The 14,114-nt window shown below is 44.5% G+C and overlaps 1 protein-coding gene across 3 annotated transcripts in view; it reads left to right on the forward strand.

Annotated features, from left to right (window-relative positions):
• CAD (carbamoyl-phosphate synthetase 2, aspartate transcarbamylase, and dihydroorotase) overlaps nucleotides 1-14,114 on the forward strand; it is a 290,191-nt gene that overhangs the window by 110,055 nt on the left and 166,022 nt on the right. For all 3 annotated transcript variants that reach the window (XM_053709445.1, XM_053709446.1, XM_053709447.1), the window contains exons 28-29: nucleotides 8,009-8,175; nucleotides 8,490-8,654. In XM_053709445.1, the coding sequence (XP_053565420.1) occupies nucleotides 8,009-8,175; nucleotides 8,490-8,654 (332 nt within the window). The remainder of the gene's footprint in view (nucleotides 1-8,008; nucleotides 8,176-8,489; nucleotides 8,655-14,114) is intronic.

Below are 14,114 nucleotides of genomic sequence, written 5' to 3' on the forward strand. Positions count from 1 at the left end.
TCAGAATTGGTGTTCCTGCGTAATCGCAGGAACTGTCCTCTTGGGATTGAACGCACCAAGTGGGGAGGATGACAAGATTTCGCGTGGAGAATGGTATTCCCTGCTGTTGCCTTGCGGAATGTGTCACTTATAACCATTCCTAGGTCAGGATCACCCTTTAAAGTAAGGTCAAGAAAATTAGCACTAATTCCAAAAGTGTCTCCCACAAAACCAAGATTAAATTCACTGTCGCTTAGATATGCAAGGAAACCCTTGTAATCAAAAGGCTCTTTGACGACAAAGATCAAGTCGTCAATGAAACGCATATAAAAGACGACACGATCTTTAAATGGGTTACTGCTTGAATAAAGGTACTTATCCTCCCAACATCCCACATACAGATTTGCGAACGAGGGAGCAAATTTTGCCCCCATGGCTGTCCCGCAAATCTGTATGTGGAATTCTTTGTCAAACATCCATCAAACTGCATAATTAATGATCCAGTTTTATAGCAATTCTGGATTTATGCATAGAATAGTTAAGCACCATTTGGAATGTGTCTTTTAGACCATGTTGTATTGGTGTCTTTTTTTTTTATGTGTATTTTTTGCAGTATCAGACATATAGTAACATAAATAACATAACATATGAACAATGTAAACATATTCAAACTAGCTTGTGTGAGCTGCTTTTTCTTACTTAGAATTGGTGCATGCAAATGGAATTATTTGTTGTTGTTTTTATGAGATATGCATATATTTGTATTTTATGTATGTGTTGTTTCATTTAATTGTATACAGGTGTATTGGTCCCTTTAAATAGAGGTACTATCACCTGACAAACTTACCCTATGATTAAGTGCCTATAGGGCACGAAACTAGTCAGGGAGTTTGGAGCTGTGTATTCTTTTAACACATGTTTAAATAAGTTATATTTTTTAACTATTGGATTGCCCTGCTACTCCTTTGCCTCAGTGCTGCTGTATATGCATTTTGAATCTATATTTTCGGCTACACCAGCCGTTTTTACACAGCTTAGCACCCCTGTTACCTGTTAGCTGCCTGGATCCGCCTCTGCATATGGATTGTGCCGGAACTCCCTGCCTGTAGCAGCCTGGTATTATTTGTCTGAATCACAAGGGTAATTTCCTCCCTCAGGATAAGAGGAATAAGCAAAAGGGACGTCAGAGTAATTTTCGTTCCTCTCGAAACTTCAAAGGTAAGCCTTCCTCTCCCTCTACCAAACAAGAACAGTCCAAATCTTCCTGGAGGACCAACCAGTCTTGGAACAAGGGGAAGCAATCTAAGAAGCCTGTTGCTGACTCAAAGTCTGCATGAAGGGTCTGCCACTGATCCGGGACTGGATCTTGTGGGGGGCAGACTTTCCTTCTTCGCTCAGGCCTGGGTGGTGGACATAGTGTCCCAGGGATGCAAACTAGAGTTCAAGACTTGTCCTCCCAGGGGCAGGTTTCTGCTCTCAAGATTATCTGTAGACCAGATAAAGAGAGGCGTTCTTACTCTGTGTTCGGGACCTTTCCAACCTGGGAGTGATAGTTCCTGTTCCACTGCAGGAACAGGGTCTGGGATTTTACTCCAATCTGTTTGTGGTTCCCAAAAAAGAGGGAACCTTCAGACCAATTTTAGACCTCAAAAGTCTAAACAAGTTCCTCAGAGTACCGTCCTTCAAGATGGAAACTATTTGTTCCATTCTTCCCTTGGTTCAAGAGGGTCCATTCATGACGACAGTAGATTTAAAGGACGCGTACCTGCATGTTCCCATCAACGGGAACAAGTTGCTGAAGTTCGCATTTCTAGACAAACACTTTCAGTTTGTGGCTCTTCAATTCGGTCTTTCCACAGCTCCTAGAATTTTCTCAAAGGTTCTGGGATCCCTGCTAGCGGTGCTCAGATTGCGGGGCAATGCAGTGGCACCCTATCTGGACGACATTCTAGTTCAGGCGCCTTCCTTTCAACAAGCAAGATCTCCCACGGAAATGTTATCTTTCCTGTGGTCTCACGGATAGAAGGGGAATTTGGATAAGAGTTCCTTAGTTCCAAATACAAGGGTAAATTTTCTTGGGAACCATAATAGATTCCTTATCAATGAAGATTTTTCTTCCAGAAGTCAGTAAATCAAAGATTTTCAATTCTTGCCTAGCACTTTAGTCCTCTCCTTGGCCATCAGTGGCTTAGTGCATGGAGGTAATCGGGCTGATGGTAGCGGCAATTGACGACATCCCGTTTGCCCGTCTCCACCTCAGACCCCTGCAGTTAAGCATGCTCAGGCAGTGCAACGGAAATTATGCGGCTCTGTCTCCGAGATTACAGCTGGAGCAGGAGACAAGGGATTCTCTACTTTGGTGGTTGTCTCTGGATCATCTCTCCCAGAGAACCTGCTTTCGCAGACCCTCTTGGTTGATTGTGACAACAGATGCCAGCCTTCTGGGATGGGGAGCAGTCTGGGGCTCTATAAAGGCTCAGGGAACATGGACTCAGTTCCAGAATGTTAATGGGTAGAACAAACTTAGACCGAGAGAAATCTTCAATGCTCTCCTGGCCTGGCCTCAGTTAGCTTCGTCCCGTTTGATCAAGTTCCAGTCGGACAATATAACCTCAGTGGCTTACATCAACCATCGGGGAGGAACGAGGAGTTCCTTGGCCCTGACAGAGGTAGCCAAGATCATTCAGTGGGCAGAAACCCACAATTGCTGTCTGTCGGCGATCCACATTCCAGGAGTGGACAACTGTGAGGCGGACTTCCTGAGCAGACAGACCTTTTACCCGGGGGAGTGGGAGCTCCATCCGGAAGCGTTTTCCAGCCTGATTCTCAAATGGGATCAGCCGAAATTGTGTTTCATGGCATCTCGGCAGAATGCCAAGCTCCCGAGGTACGGGTCGAGGTCAAGGGACTCTCAGGCTGTACTGATAGATGTTCTGGCGTTACCTTGGAATTTCAGTCTCGCATACCTATTTCCTCCATTTGCTCTTCTACCTCGGGTCGTTGCTCAAATCAAGCAGGAGAGGGGCGTTTATGATCCTCACCTGTGTGGTTTCGCAGGATTTGGTATTCAGACCTGGTGGACATGTCATCTTGGAGACTTCCGTTGAGGAAGGACCTTCTACTTCAAGGGCCTTTCCTTCATCCAAATCTAGTTTCTCTGAAGCTGACTGCTTGGAGATTGAACGCTTAATTTTATCCAAGCGTGGATTTTCGGGATCGGTCATTGAGACCATGATTCAGGCTCATAAACTTTGCGTAAATATCTATATTGGGTGTGAATCCAAGGGCTACTCTTAGAGTAGAGTTAGGATTCCTAGAATTCTGTCCTTTCTCCAAGAAGGTCCCAGACGTACAATCTTTTTGTCAGGCCTTGGACAGGATCAGGCCTGTGTTCAAGCCAGTTACTCCTCCCTGGAGTCTTAATTTAGTTCTTCAAGCCTATGTATTCCTTAGATATAAAGTTTTGTTTCTTGTTGCTATTTTATCTGCTCGTAGAGTGTCAGAGCTCTCGGCATTACAGTATGAGTCTCCTTACCTTATTTTTCATTCGGATAAGGTGGTTTTGCGTATTAAGTTAGGGTTTCTCCCTAAAGTAGTTTCAGAACGGAACATTAATCAGGAGATTGTTGTTCCTTCCTTTTGTCCTAATCCTTCTTCTCAAAAGGAACGGCTTTTGCACAATCTAGATGTGGTGCGTGCATTAAAATTCTGTTTACAGGCGACTAAGGATTTTCGTCAGTCTTCTGCTCTTTTTGTGATATTCTCTGGGAAATGCAAGGGGTAGAAAGCTACGGCTACTTCTTTCTTTGTGGCTGAAGAGTATAATTCGCTTTGCCTATGAAACTGCGGGACAGCAGCCTCCTGAGAGAGTTACGGCTCATTCTACGAGGGCTGTTTCCTCTTTCTGGGCATTCAAAAATAAAGCTTCTGTGGAGCAGATCTGCAAGACTGCAACTTGGTCCTCTCTTCACACTTTTTCAAAATTTTATTAATTTGATACTTTTACTTCGGCTGAGGCTGCTTTTTGGAGAAAGGTTCTTCAAGCAGTGGTGACTTCCGTTTAGGTTCCCTGTCTTGTCCCTCCCTTATCTGTGTACTCTAGCTTGGGTATTGATTGCCAATAGAAATTAGATGATCCGTGGACTCATCGTGTCATTAGAAAGAGAAAACAAAATTTATGCTTACCTGATAAATGTATTTCTTGACACGACGAGTCCACGGCCCGCCCTGTTCTTTAGACAGGTTGTTGGTATTTTATAAACTTCATACACCTCTGCACCTTGTTGCTTCTTTTCCTCTCCTTTGCTTCGGTCGAATGACTGGGGTTGGAGGGAAGGGAGGTGATATTTAAAGTGAATGTAAATTTTGATGCTAAAGTGCCCGGTTTTTAAAAATTTGATTAAAAACAGGGGCTCTTTAATTCATCAAAATTTACATTTCACTCCTGTTGAGAAAAAAAACTTACCTTTTAATCTTCACAGCAGCTCCAGCTTCCTCCGCCCGTCGCAAAGCCTCTTCCTGGGTCTAAAATGAGGAATCCAGCTTCCTCCAATCACGGCGCTGAATCAGACACTGATTCCCCCGGGGGGGGGGAAGCCGTGATTGGAGGATGACCTATCCATCATTTCTGATGTCAGAAATGGCTTGCAACGACCGGAGGAAGCTGGAGCTGCTGTCAGGATTAAAAGGTAAAAAAAAATTTCCACAACAGGAGTGAAATGTAAATTTTGATGAATTTAAAGTGCCCCTGTTTTTAATCAAATTTTTAAAAACCGGGCACTTAAGCATCAAAATTGACATTCACTTTAACAGCTTTGCTAGTAATTAGATGATCTGTAGACTCATCGTGTCAAGAAAGAAATAAATTTATCAGGTAAGCATAAATTTTGTTTTAATTTAAAAAAAAGTTGGAGGGGAGGAAGACAAACTGCAATGTAATTCCATCTGAAGGGATAAGGAAAACTACTACAAAGAGACAGGTAAAGGGAAGAAAATAAATGAAATGAGAGAATATTTTTTTTTTTTTTTAAGATTTTCTTTTTTTATATACTTTAATTCCACTATTTCAAGCCAAGACTATACCAACCTCTTTTGGCTTTAGAATGGAAGCATCTTCCTCTGAGCAGTGCGCTGAGCGGGAGGAGTTACAAATACAATCTAGCTACTCAAGTTATGCAGTACTATGCAAGGTACGTAGGGAGATTGTAATTTAACTCTTCCTTGATGTCCAGCCAGGCACTGTAGGGAGTTGCGGTGCAACGGGGGTGACACCATCAGAGGAGACTAATTCCTGCTTGATGGTGTCAAGGACCACCAACATCTTCTCGTGGTCCACGGACCACTGGTTGGCCACCGCTGGCCTATATCAACCATCAAGGGGGAACGAGAAGTTCCTTGGCAATGAGAGAAGTATCTCAGATACAAGAGCTGTCAGCGATCCACATTCCAGGTGTGGACAGCTGGGAAGCGGACTTTCTCAGCAGGCAATCCTTTAACCCAGGGGAATGGACTCTTCACCCCGAGGTGTTTGCATTGATATGCAGCGAGTGGGGGACGCCGGAGATGGATCTCATGGCATCCCGCCTTAACACCAAGCTACCCAGGTACGGGTCGAAGTTGAGGGATCCTCAGGCGGAATTGATAGATGCCTTATCAGTACCATGAAGGTTCAGTCTCGTATATCTTTTTCCTCCATTACCGATTCTCCCTTGTGTGGTGGTTAACATCAATCATCTGTGATTCTGATTGCTCCATCGTGGTTTGCGGATCTGGTGGGGATGTCCTCATCTCCTCAATGGAGGTTACCTTGTTGCAGAGATCTGCTGATACAGGTTCCCTTGGTTCATCAAAATCTAGGTTCTCTGAGGCTGACTGCGTAGAGATTGAACGCTTAATCTTAGCCCAAAGAGGGTTCTCTTAGAGTGTTATCGGCACTCTGGTTCAAGCTCGTAAGCCAGTTACTCATCATATCTACCATAAAGTGTGGAGGACTTCCTTGTACTGGTGCGAGGAGCGTGGCTTTTCCATGGTCGCCATAATTTTAGCTTTCCTCCAGGATGGACTGGAAAAGGGCCTATCTGCTAGTTCCTTGAAGGGACAGATATTGGCCCTGTCGGTGTTGCTGCACAAAAGCTTGGCTGAGCTTCCGGATGTGCAGTCCTTTTGTTAAGGCTCTGGCTTGGATCAGACCGTGTTTAGATCTGGGGCTCCGCCTTGGAGCCTCAATTTTGTTCTTAGTGTTTTTCAGCAGGCTCTGTTTGAGCCTATGCATACTGTTGACATTAAATTGTTATATTGGAAGGTTCTTTTTTTGCTGTCTATTGCCTCTGGGCGCAGAGTTTCTGAGATTTCTGCTTTGGAATTTTATCCCCCTTATCTGTTTTTTCACGCTGATAAGGCAGTTTTACTTACTAATGTAGGGTTCCTCCCTAAGGTGGTATTGAATTGTAACATCAATCATGAAATTGTTGTTCCTTCCTTGTGTCCTAATCCTCCTTCAGCGAAGAAACGATTGCTTCACAGATGTGGTTCGTGCCTTGAAGTTCTATCTTCAGGCTACTAAGGTATTCAGACAATCTTCCTCTTTGTCATCTATACGGGGAAGAGTAAGGGGCAGAAGGCTACTACTTCCCTATCTTTCTGGTTGAGGAGTGTCATCCGCTTAGCTTATGAGACAGCGGGACGACAGCCTCCTAAGAGGATAACGGCTCATTCCACTAGAGCAGTGGCTTCCTCTTGGGCCTTTAAGAACGAGGCCTCTATGGATCAGATTTGTAAGGCGGCTACCTGATCCTCCTTACACACTTTCTCTAAATTTTACAAGTTTGCTTCGGCTGAAACAGCTTTTGGGAGAAAGTTTTGCAGGTGGTGGAGCCCTCAGAATAGGGTCCGCCTCTTTTTTTTTTTTTTTTTTTTTTTTTTTTTCTGTTCCCTCCCGTTATTCATTGTGTCCTCTGGAGCTTTGGTATAGTTTTCTCAACAGTAAGGATTTAAGCTGTGGACTCTCCCTGGCTTATGGAAGGAAAACATAATTTATGCTTACCAGATAAATTCCTTTCCTTCCTGGCAGGGAGAGTCCACGACCCTGCCTGTAATTTTTATTTTTTGATGGGCGGCTCCCTTTTTATATATTTTTTTTTTTCTTGCACCATTTTATACCCTGATGTTTCTCCTACTTTTCCTTGTTCCCTCGGCAGAATGACTGGGGGATAGGCGAAGTGGGAGGGATATTTAAGCCTTTGGCTGGGGTGTCTTTGCCTCCTCCTGGTGACCAGGTGTTGTATAACCCAACAGTAAGCAATGAAGTCGTGGACTCTCCCTGCCAGGAAGGAAAGGAATTTATCTGGTAAGCATAAATTATGTTTTTAAACATTCACATTTTCTTCTGATACCTAATTTACTTTGTTCTTTTGGTACCCTTTGTTGAAGGAGCATCATTGCACTACTGGCAGCTAGCTGAACACACCGTGCAGCCATCTATCAGCAGCTAACTCCCAGCTCCTGAGCCTACCTAGGCATTTCAACAAATGATAGAGAGAATAAAGCAAAATAGATAATTGAAGTACACTGGAAAGTTGTTTTAAATTAATTGTATCTGAATCATGAAAGAAATGTTTTGAGATTCATATCCCTTTACACTGCTCTAATGACTGCATCATTACAATCATACTCCTAGACATCTGTGTCATATTCCCTACATGCAGCGCACAACCTTTCACCTCTTCCCTACATGCAGCGCACAACCTTTCACCTCTTCCCTACATGCAGCGCACCACCTTTCACCTCTTCCCTACATGCAGCGCACCACCTTTCACCTCTTCCCTACATGCAGCGCACCACCTTTCATCTCTTCCCTACATGCAGCGCACCACCTTTCACCTCTTCCCTACATGCAGCGCACCACCTTTCACCTCTTCCCTACATGCAGCGCACAACCTTTCACCTCTTCCCTACATGCAGCGCACCACCTTTCACCTCTTCCCTATATGCAGCGCACGACTTTTCATCCGTGTCCTTTGTCCCTTACTAGGTTTGATTGATGTCCACGTTCACCTGCGTGAACCAGGAGCCACTCACAAAGAGGACTTCTCCTCGGGCACAGCAGCGGCTCTTGCTGGAGGCATCACCATGGTTTGCGCCATGCCGAATACAGATCCAGCCATCACTGACGCAAACTCATTTGCACTGGTGCAGAAGGTGAGTTTGCTGTTGTTGCCTTCTGTATGGACATGACGGGGACGACCTCTTGTTTGGTATTAACACTGTCCTACATGAGCTTTATATGATTGTATGGAGCATATTTACCAAGTAGAGGTAGAAAGTCCACTTTGGACATCAGACATCTTACAAAATGCTAGAGACATTAATCTCCTTAAAGCAGTTGTTTTTTGTTGTTTTTTGTAAATAAATACATAGTATAGAATATGGAGAAGATTCTCAGCTCACTCACTGATATAGCAGGAAGGGTCTAAAGTACTATGATGGTGCTATACACTTTGTTACCTTCACAGTTGGCTGATGCTGGTGCACGCTGTGACTTTGCACTCTTCCTCGGAGCTTCATCTGAAAATGCAAGCACTGTGTCCTCCATTGCCGGTTCTGCAGCCGGCCTTAAGATGTATCTGAATGACACCTACTCGCAGCTGAAGATGGACAACGTGTCACTATGGATGGAGGTCAGTGTTGCATATCGGCATCTGGTAGCCCTGCTCTCGAGTTTTCTTGCAAACAACTTTGTGCCCTAGGAAGAATATCTTTGATGAAATAATGTCACATTAAAAATAAATTATATTTCTCGCTCTCTAAAGCTCTTTTCTTTTACAAGATACGACGAGTCCACGGATTTCATCCTTACTTATGGGATATCGCCTCCTGGTCAGCAGGAAGTGGCAAAGAGCACCACAACAGAGCTGTATATATAGTCCCTCCCTCTCCAGTCATTCTCTTTGCCTGTGTTAGTGATAGGAAGAGGTAAAGTGAGGTGTTTAGATTCTTCAATCACAAGTTTATTATTTTTAAATGGTACCAGTGTGCGCTATTTTTCTCAGGGCTAGAGCTACAGGCTTTTCAGCCATGGAGACTGGAGAGATTTTCATTCATTCTGCGACTCCTTTACTGTTTGCTGCCCTGCTGATGGTCTTAGCAGATATTATCTAAGACCCTGTTTGTTCCCACAGATCTGCTGGAGGTGATGAAAAGAACATCTTCATTGTGTGGGACAAGTTCATGCTGCACTCAGCATTGAGGTATGTACAGTTGTTTTGCTTCTGGGATAGACTGAGTAGCTCAGAACTGACTGGCACTTATTCCCTATACCGGGAAAGGGTTATCAGTTTGCACAGGGACATAAATTGTGTGCATAAATCTACCCTTTTTAATCAATAAGCTAATGTTAAGCTGTACTATAAGAGGCCTCATGAGTATTAGCCGGCGGATACACATAGATTGTGGGCTTGACGCTAGGAGATTGTGGGAGCTCTGACCCAGGAGTCCTAACCTTAATTGTTAAGCTAATGGCAGGACAGGGTTGTGTTTTTTTGCTCGAGGGGGCACATTGGTGGTCACGGTACACTTTCTATAAGTTGTGTGGGGTATTTTGTTACCGAACATGTTAAGTCCCATGCGGTCTCTACTTTCCGGAGTTAGTTTCCGCCCACGATGGGCTGGGCTTAGCATTTGCGCTTAGCTCGCGCAGTTGATATCCGGTTACTGACGATTGCGGCAGCATGTCTAGAGGCTCCGGTGTGGCCTAAATCAGCTTGTATCTGTAATCTCACAAGCGGTCTTAGACGCGCCGTTCACGGAGTACTATAGAGTGATTCGTGGGGACAGGTAGGTGTAAGTGCTAAATTTTGTCTCTAAGACGTTATGCATTGTTAAGAGTGTACATTTATAAGGGAGATCTACTGAAAGTCCTATAGGGCTTCCCTGTTATTGCATTGTTTATTGCGGAGCAGTAAAAACTATACAGTTTTAACTTTTAAAGACACAGTACACTTGTTTTTCAGCAAATTTTCTCAAAGTTCTTGCTTTTTATTTTTTAATTACAGTACCACGACCAATATTGCTATTGCTTGTTTTTGTCATGGCTGACCTTCAGGAAAGTACATGTTCTATGTGTTTAGATGCCAATGTGGAACCCCCTATTCCTTTTTGTCCCTCATGTACTGAGAGGTCTTTACAGTTTAAAGAACAAATTTTCTTTAATGCAAGTATATCTAAGGATGTTTCTCAGACTGATGAGACTCAGGGTATGCCGCAGCTTTCTCCCCAAGCGTCACAGCCTTTAACGCCCACTCAGGCGACGCCGTGTTCTTCAACTGCGTCCGCTTCATTCACCCTGCAGGATATGGCTACAGTTATGTCAGCCACTCTTTCAGAAGTTTTATCTAAGTTGCCAGCTTTACAAGGCAAACGCAGTAGGACAGAGGCCCATGTGGTCCCTGTGACTTCTCATGCTTTGATGGCGATCTCCGATGTACCCTCCCAGGGCTCTGAATTGGGGGGTAGGGAGGCACTGTCTGAGGGGGAACTGTCTGACTCAGGAAGTGCATTGCCCCCGACAGATTCGGATGTCATGTCCTTCAGGTTTAAGCTTGAACACCTCCGCCTTTTGCTACAAGAGGTTTTGGTGACTCTGGACGACTGTCTATTGTGGTCCCACCAGTGAAATTGAGTAAGATGGACAGATATTTAGAGGTTCCTTCTTATTCTGATGTTTTTCCGGTTCCTAAGAGAATTTAGAAAATTATTGCTAGGGAATGGGAAAGACCGGGTATCCCGTTCTCCCCTTCCCCTATTTTTAAGAAAATGTACCCTGTAGCTGACACCGTTCAGGATTTTTGGCAGACGGTCCCTAAGGTGGAGGGAGCTATCTCTACCCTGGCTAAGTGTACGACTATCCCTATCAAGGACAGTTGTGCTTTCAAAGACCCCATGGATAAGAAGTTGGAGGGTCTTCTCAAAAAACTCTGTTCATCAAGGGTTCTTATTGCAACCGGCGGCCTGCATTGTCACACTCACGACTGCGGCTGTTTTTTGGTTTGACGCTCTAGAAGAGTCTCTTAGGACTGAGATCTCTTTGGAGGAAATTCAGGATAGAATTAAGGCCTTTAAGCTGGCTAATTCTTTTATTACGGATGCTTCCTTTCAGATCACCAAATTGGCGGCTAAGAGTTCGGGATTCTCCATCTTAGCACGAAGAGCCTTATGGTTAAAATCTTGGTCTGTGGATGTGTCCTCTAAATCCAAGCTCTTGGCTATTCCTTTCAAGGGAAAGACCCTATTCGGGCCTGACTTGAAAGAAATCATTTGACATTACGGGAGGTAAGGGTCTCCTCCTCCCTCAAGATAAAACATCTAAGCAAAGGGGACGACAGAGTAATTTTCGTTCCTTTCGAAATTTCAAGGGGATCAGCTCTTCCTCTTACGCTAAACAGGAAGGGAATTTTTCTCAAGCCAAGTCCACCTGGAGACCCAACCAGACTTGGAACAAGGGTAAACAACCCAAGAAGCCTGCTGCTGCTGCTACCAAGACCGCATGAAGGGGCGGCCCCTGATCCTGGACTGGATCTAGTAGGGGGCAGACTTTCTCTCTTTGTCCAGGCTTGGATAAGAGATGTTCAGGATCCCTGGACACTAGAAATCCTGTCTCAAGGGTATCAGTTGGAGTTCAAAAATTCCTTCCCCAGAGGAAGTTTTCTTCTTTCATGATTGTCTGTAGACCAGATAAAAAGAGAGGCGTTCTTACGTTGTGTAAGAGACCTCTCCTCCATGGGAGTAATTTGTCCTGTTCCAATGCAGGAACAGGGGCAGGGGTTTTACTCAAATCTTTGATCCCAAAAAAGAGGTAACGTTCCGACCCATTTTAGATCTCAAGAGTCTCAACAAGTTTCTCAGAGTTCAATCCTTCAAGATGGAGACTATTCGGACAATTCTTCCAGTGATACAGGAGGGTCAATATATGACTACCGTGGACTTAAAGGATGCATATCTTCATATTCCTATCCACAGAGATCATCACAAGTTCCTGAGGTTTGCCTTTCTGGACAAACATTTTCAGTTTGTGGCCCTTCCTTTAGGTCTGGCCACGGCACCCAGAATTTTCATAAAGGTTCTGGGGGTCTCTGCTGGCGGTTCTCAGGCCGCGGAGCATTGCAGTGGCGCCTTATCTCAACGATATTCTGATCCAGGCGTCTTATCAGCTGACAAAGTCTCATACCAACATTGTTCTGTCGTTTCTAAGGACTCACGGGTGGAAGGTGACTCTAGAAAAGACTTCACTAATTCCACAGACAAGGGTTTCTTTCCTGGGAACTCTAATCGACTCTCTGTCCATGAAAATCTTTTTGACGAAAGTCAAAGTTAAAGATTCTGAATACATGCCGATCCCTTCAGTCCAATCCTCGGCCATCAGTGGCTCAGTGCATGGAGGCAATTGGATTGATGGTGGCTGCAATGGACATCATTCCGTTTGCTCGTTTTCATCTCGGACCTCTACAACTGAGCATGCTCAGACAATGGAATGGAGATTATGCAAATTTGTCTCCTCAAATAGATCTGGATCAGGAGACAAGGGACTCTTCTTTGGTGGTTGTAGCCGGATCATCTGTCCCAAGGGTTGTGCTTCCGCAGACCTTCATGGGTGATAGTGACAACGGACGCCAGCCTGATAGGATGGGGTGCAGTCTGGAATTCCTGAAAGCTCAGGGTGTGTGGACTCGGTCGGAGTCTCTACTTCCCATCAATATTCTGGAGTTGAGAGCAATATTCAATGCGCTTCAGACTTGGCCTCAGTTGGCTTCGACCAAATTCATCAGATTCCAGTTGGACAACATCACAACTGTGGCTTACATTAATCATCAGGGAAGAACAAGGAGTTCCTTAGCGATGACAGTATCCAAGATAATTCAGTGGGCGGAAGCTCACTCTTGTTATCTGTCAGCAATCTACATCCCAGGAGTGGACAACTGGGAGGCGGATTTTTTGAGCAGACAGACGTTTCATCCGGGGGAATGGGAACTCCATCCGGAGGTCTTTGCCAACCTAATCCTCAGATTGGGCAGGCCGGAGCTGGATCTTATGGCGTCTCGTCAGAATGCCAAGCTTCCGAGATACGGATCCAGGTACAGGGATCCTCAGGCCGAACTAATAGATGCCTTGGTCGTTCAACCTAGCTTATGTGTTCCCTCAGTTTGCTCTCCTTCCCCGGGTGATTGCTTGAGTCAAACAGGAGAGGGCTTTGGTGGTCCTCATCACTCCTGCGTTTCCTTCGCAGCACTTGGTATGCCGATCTGGTGGACATGTCATCTCTGCCACCGTGGAAGCTTCCATTGAGGCAGGACCTTCTCATTCAGGGACCCTTCCATCATCCGAATCTAATTTCTCTGCAGCTGACTGCTTGGAGATTGAATGCTTGATTTTATCTAAGCGAGGGTTCTCTGATTCGGTCATTGATACCTTGATTCAGGCACGTAAGCCTGTTACTAGAAAAATTTACCATAAGATATGGCGTAAGTATCTTTATTGGTGCAAATCCAAGGGCTACTCATGGAGTAAGATTAGGATTCCTAGGATTTTGTCTTTTTTCTCCAAGAAGGATTGGAGAAAGGGTTGTCAGCAAGTTCCTTAAAGGGACAGATTTCTGCTCTTATCTATTTTGCTACACAAACGTCTGGCAGATGTTCCGGATGTTCAAGTTTTTTGTCAGGCTCTGTCTAGAATCAGGCCTGTGTTTAGACCAATTGCTACTCCTTGGGGTTTGAATTTAGTTCTTAATGTTCTTCAAGGGGTTCCGTTTGAACCTATGCATTCCATAGATATTAAGTTGTTATCATGGAAAGTTTTATTTTTGGTTGCTATTTCTTCTGCTCGCAGAGTTTCTGAGCTTTCGGCATTACAATATGATTCTCCTTATCTTATTTTTCATTCCGATAAGCTAGTGTTGCGTACCAAACCTGGTTTTCTTCCTAAGGTTGTTTCCAACAAAAATATTAATCAGGAAATTGTTATTCCTTCATTGTGTTCTAATCCTTCTTCTAAGGAGGAGCGTCTGTTACATAATTTGGACGTATTCCGTGCCCTGAAGTTTTACTTGCAGGCGACTAAGGAATTTCGTCATTCATCTTCATTATTTG

Source organism: Bombina bombina, chromosome 4 (assembly GCF_027579735.1).
Source record: "Bombina bombina isolate aBomBom1 chromosome 4, aBomBom1.pri, whole genome shotgun sequence".
Classification (NCBI taxonomy): Eukaryota; Metazoa; Chordata; class Amphibia; order Anura; family Bombinatoridae; genus Bombina; species Bombina bombina.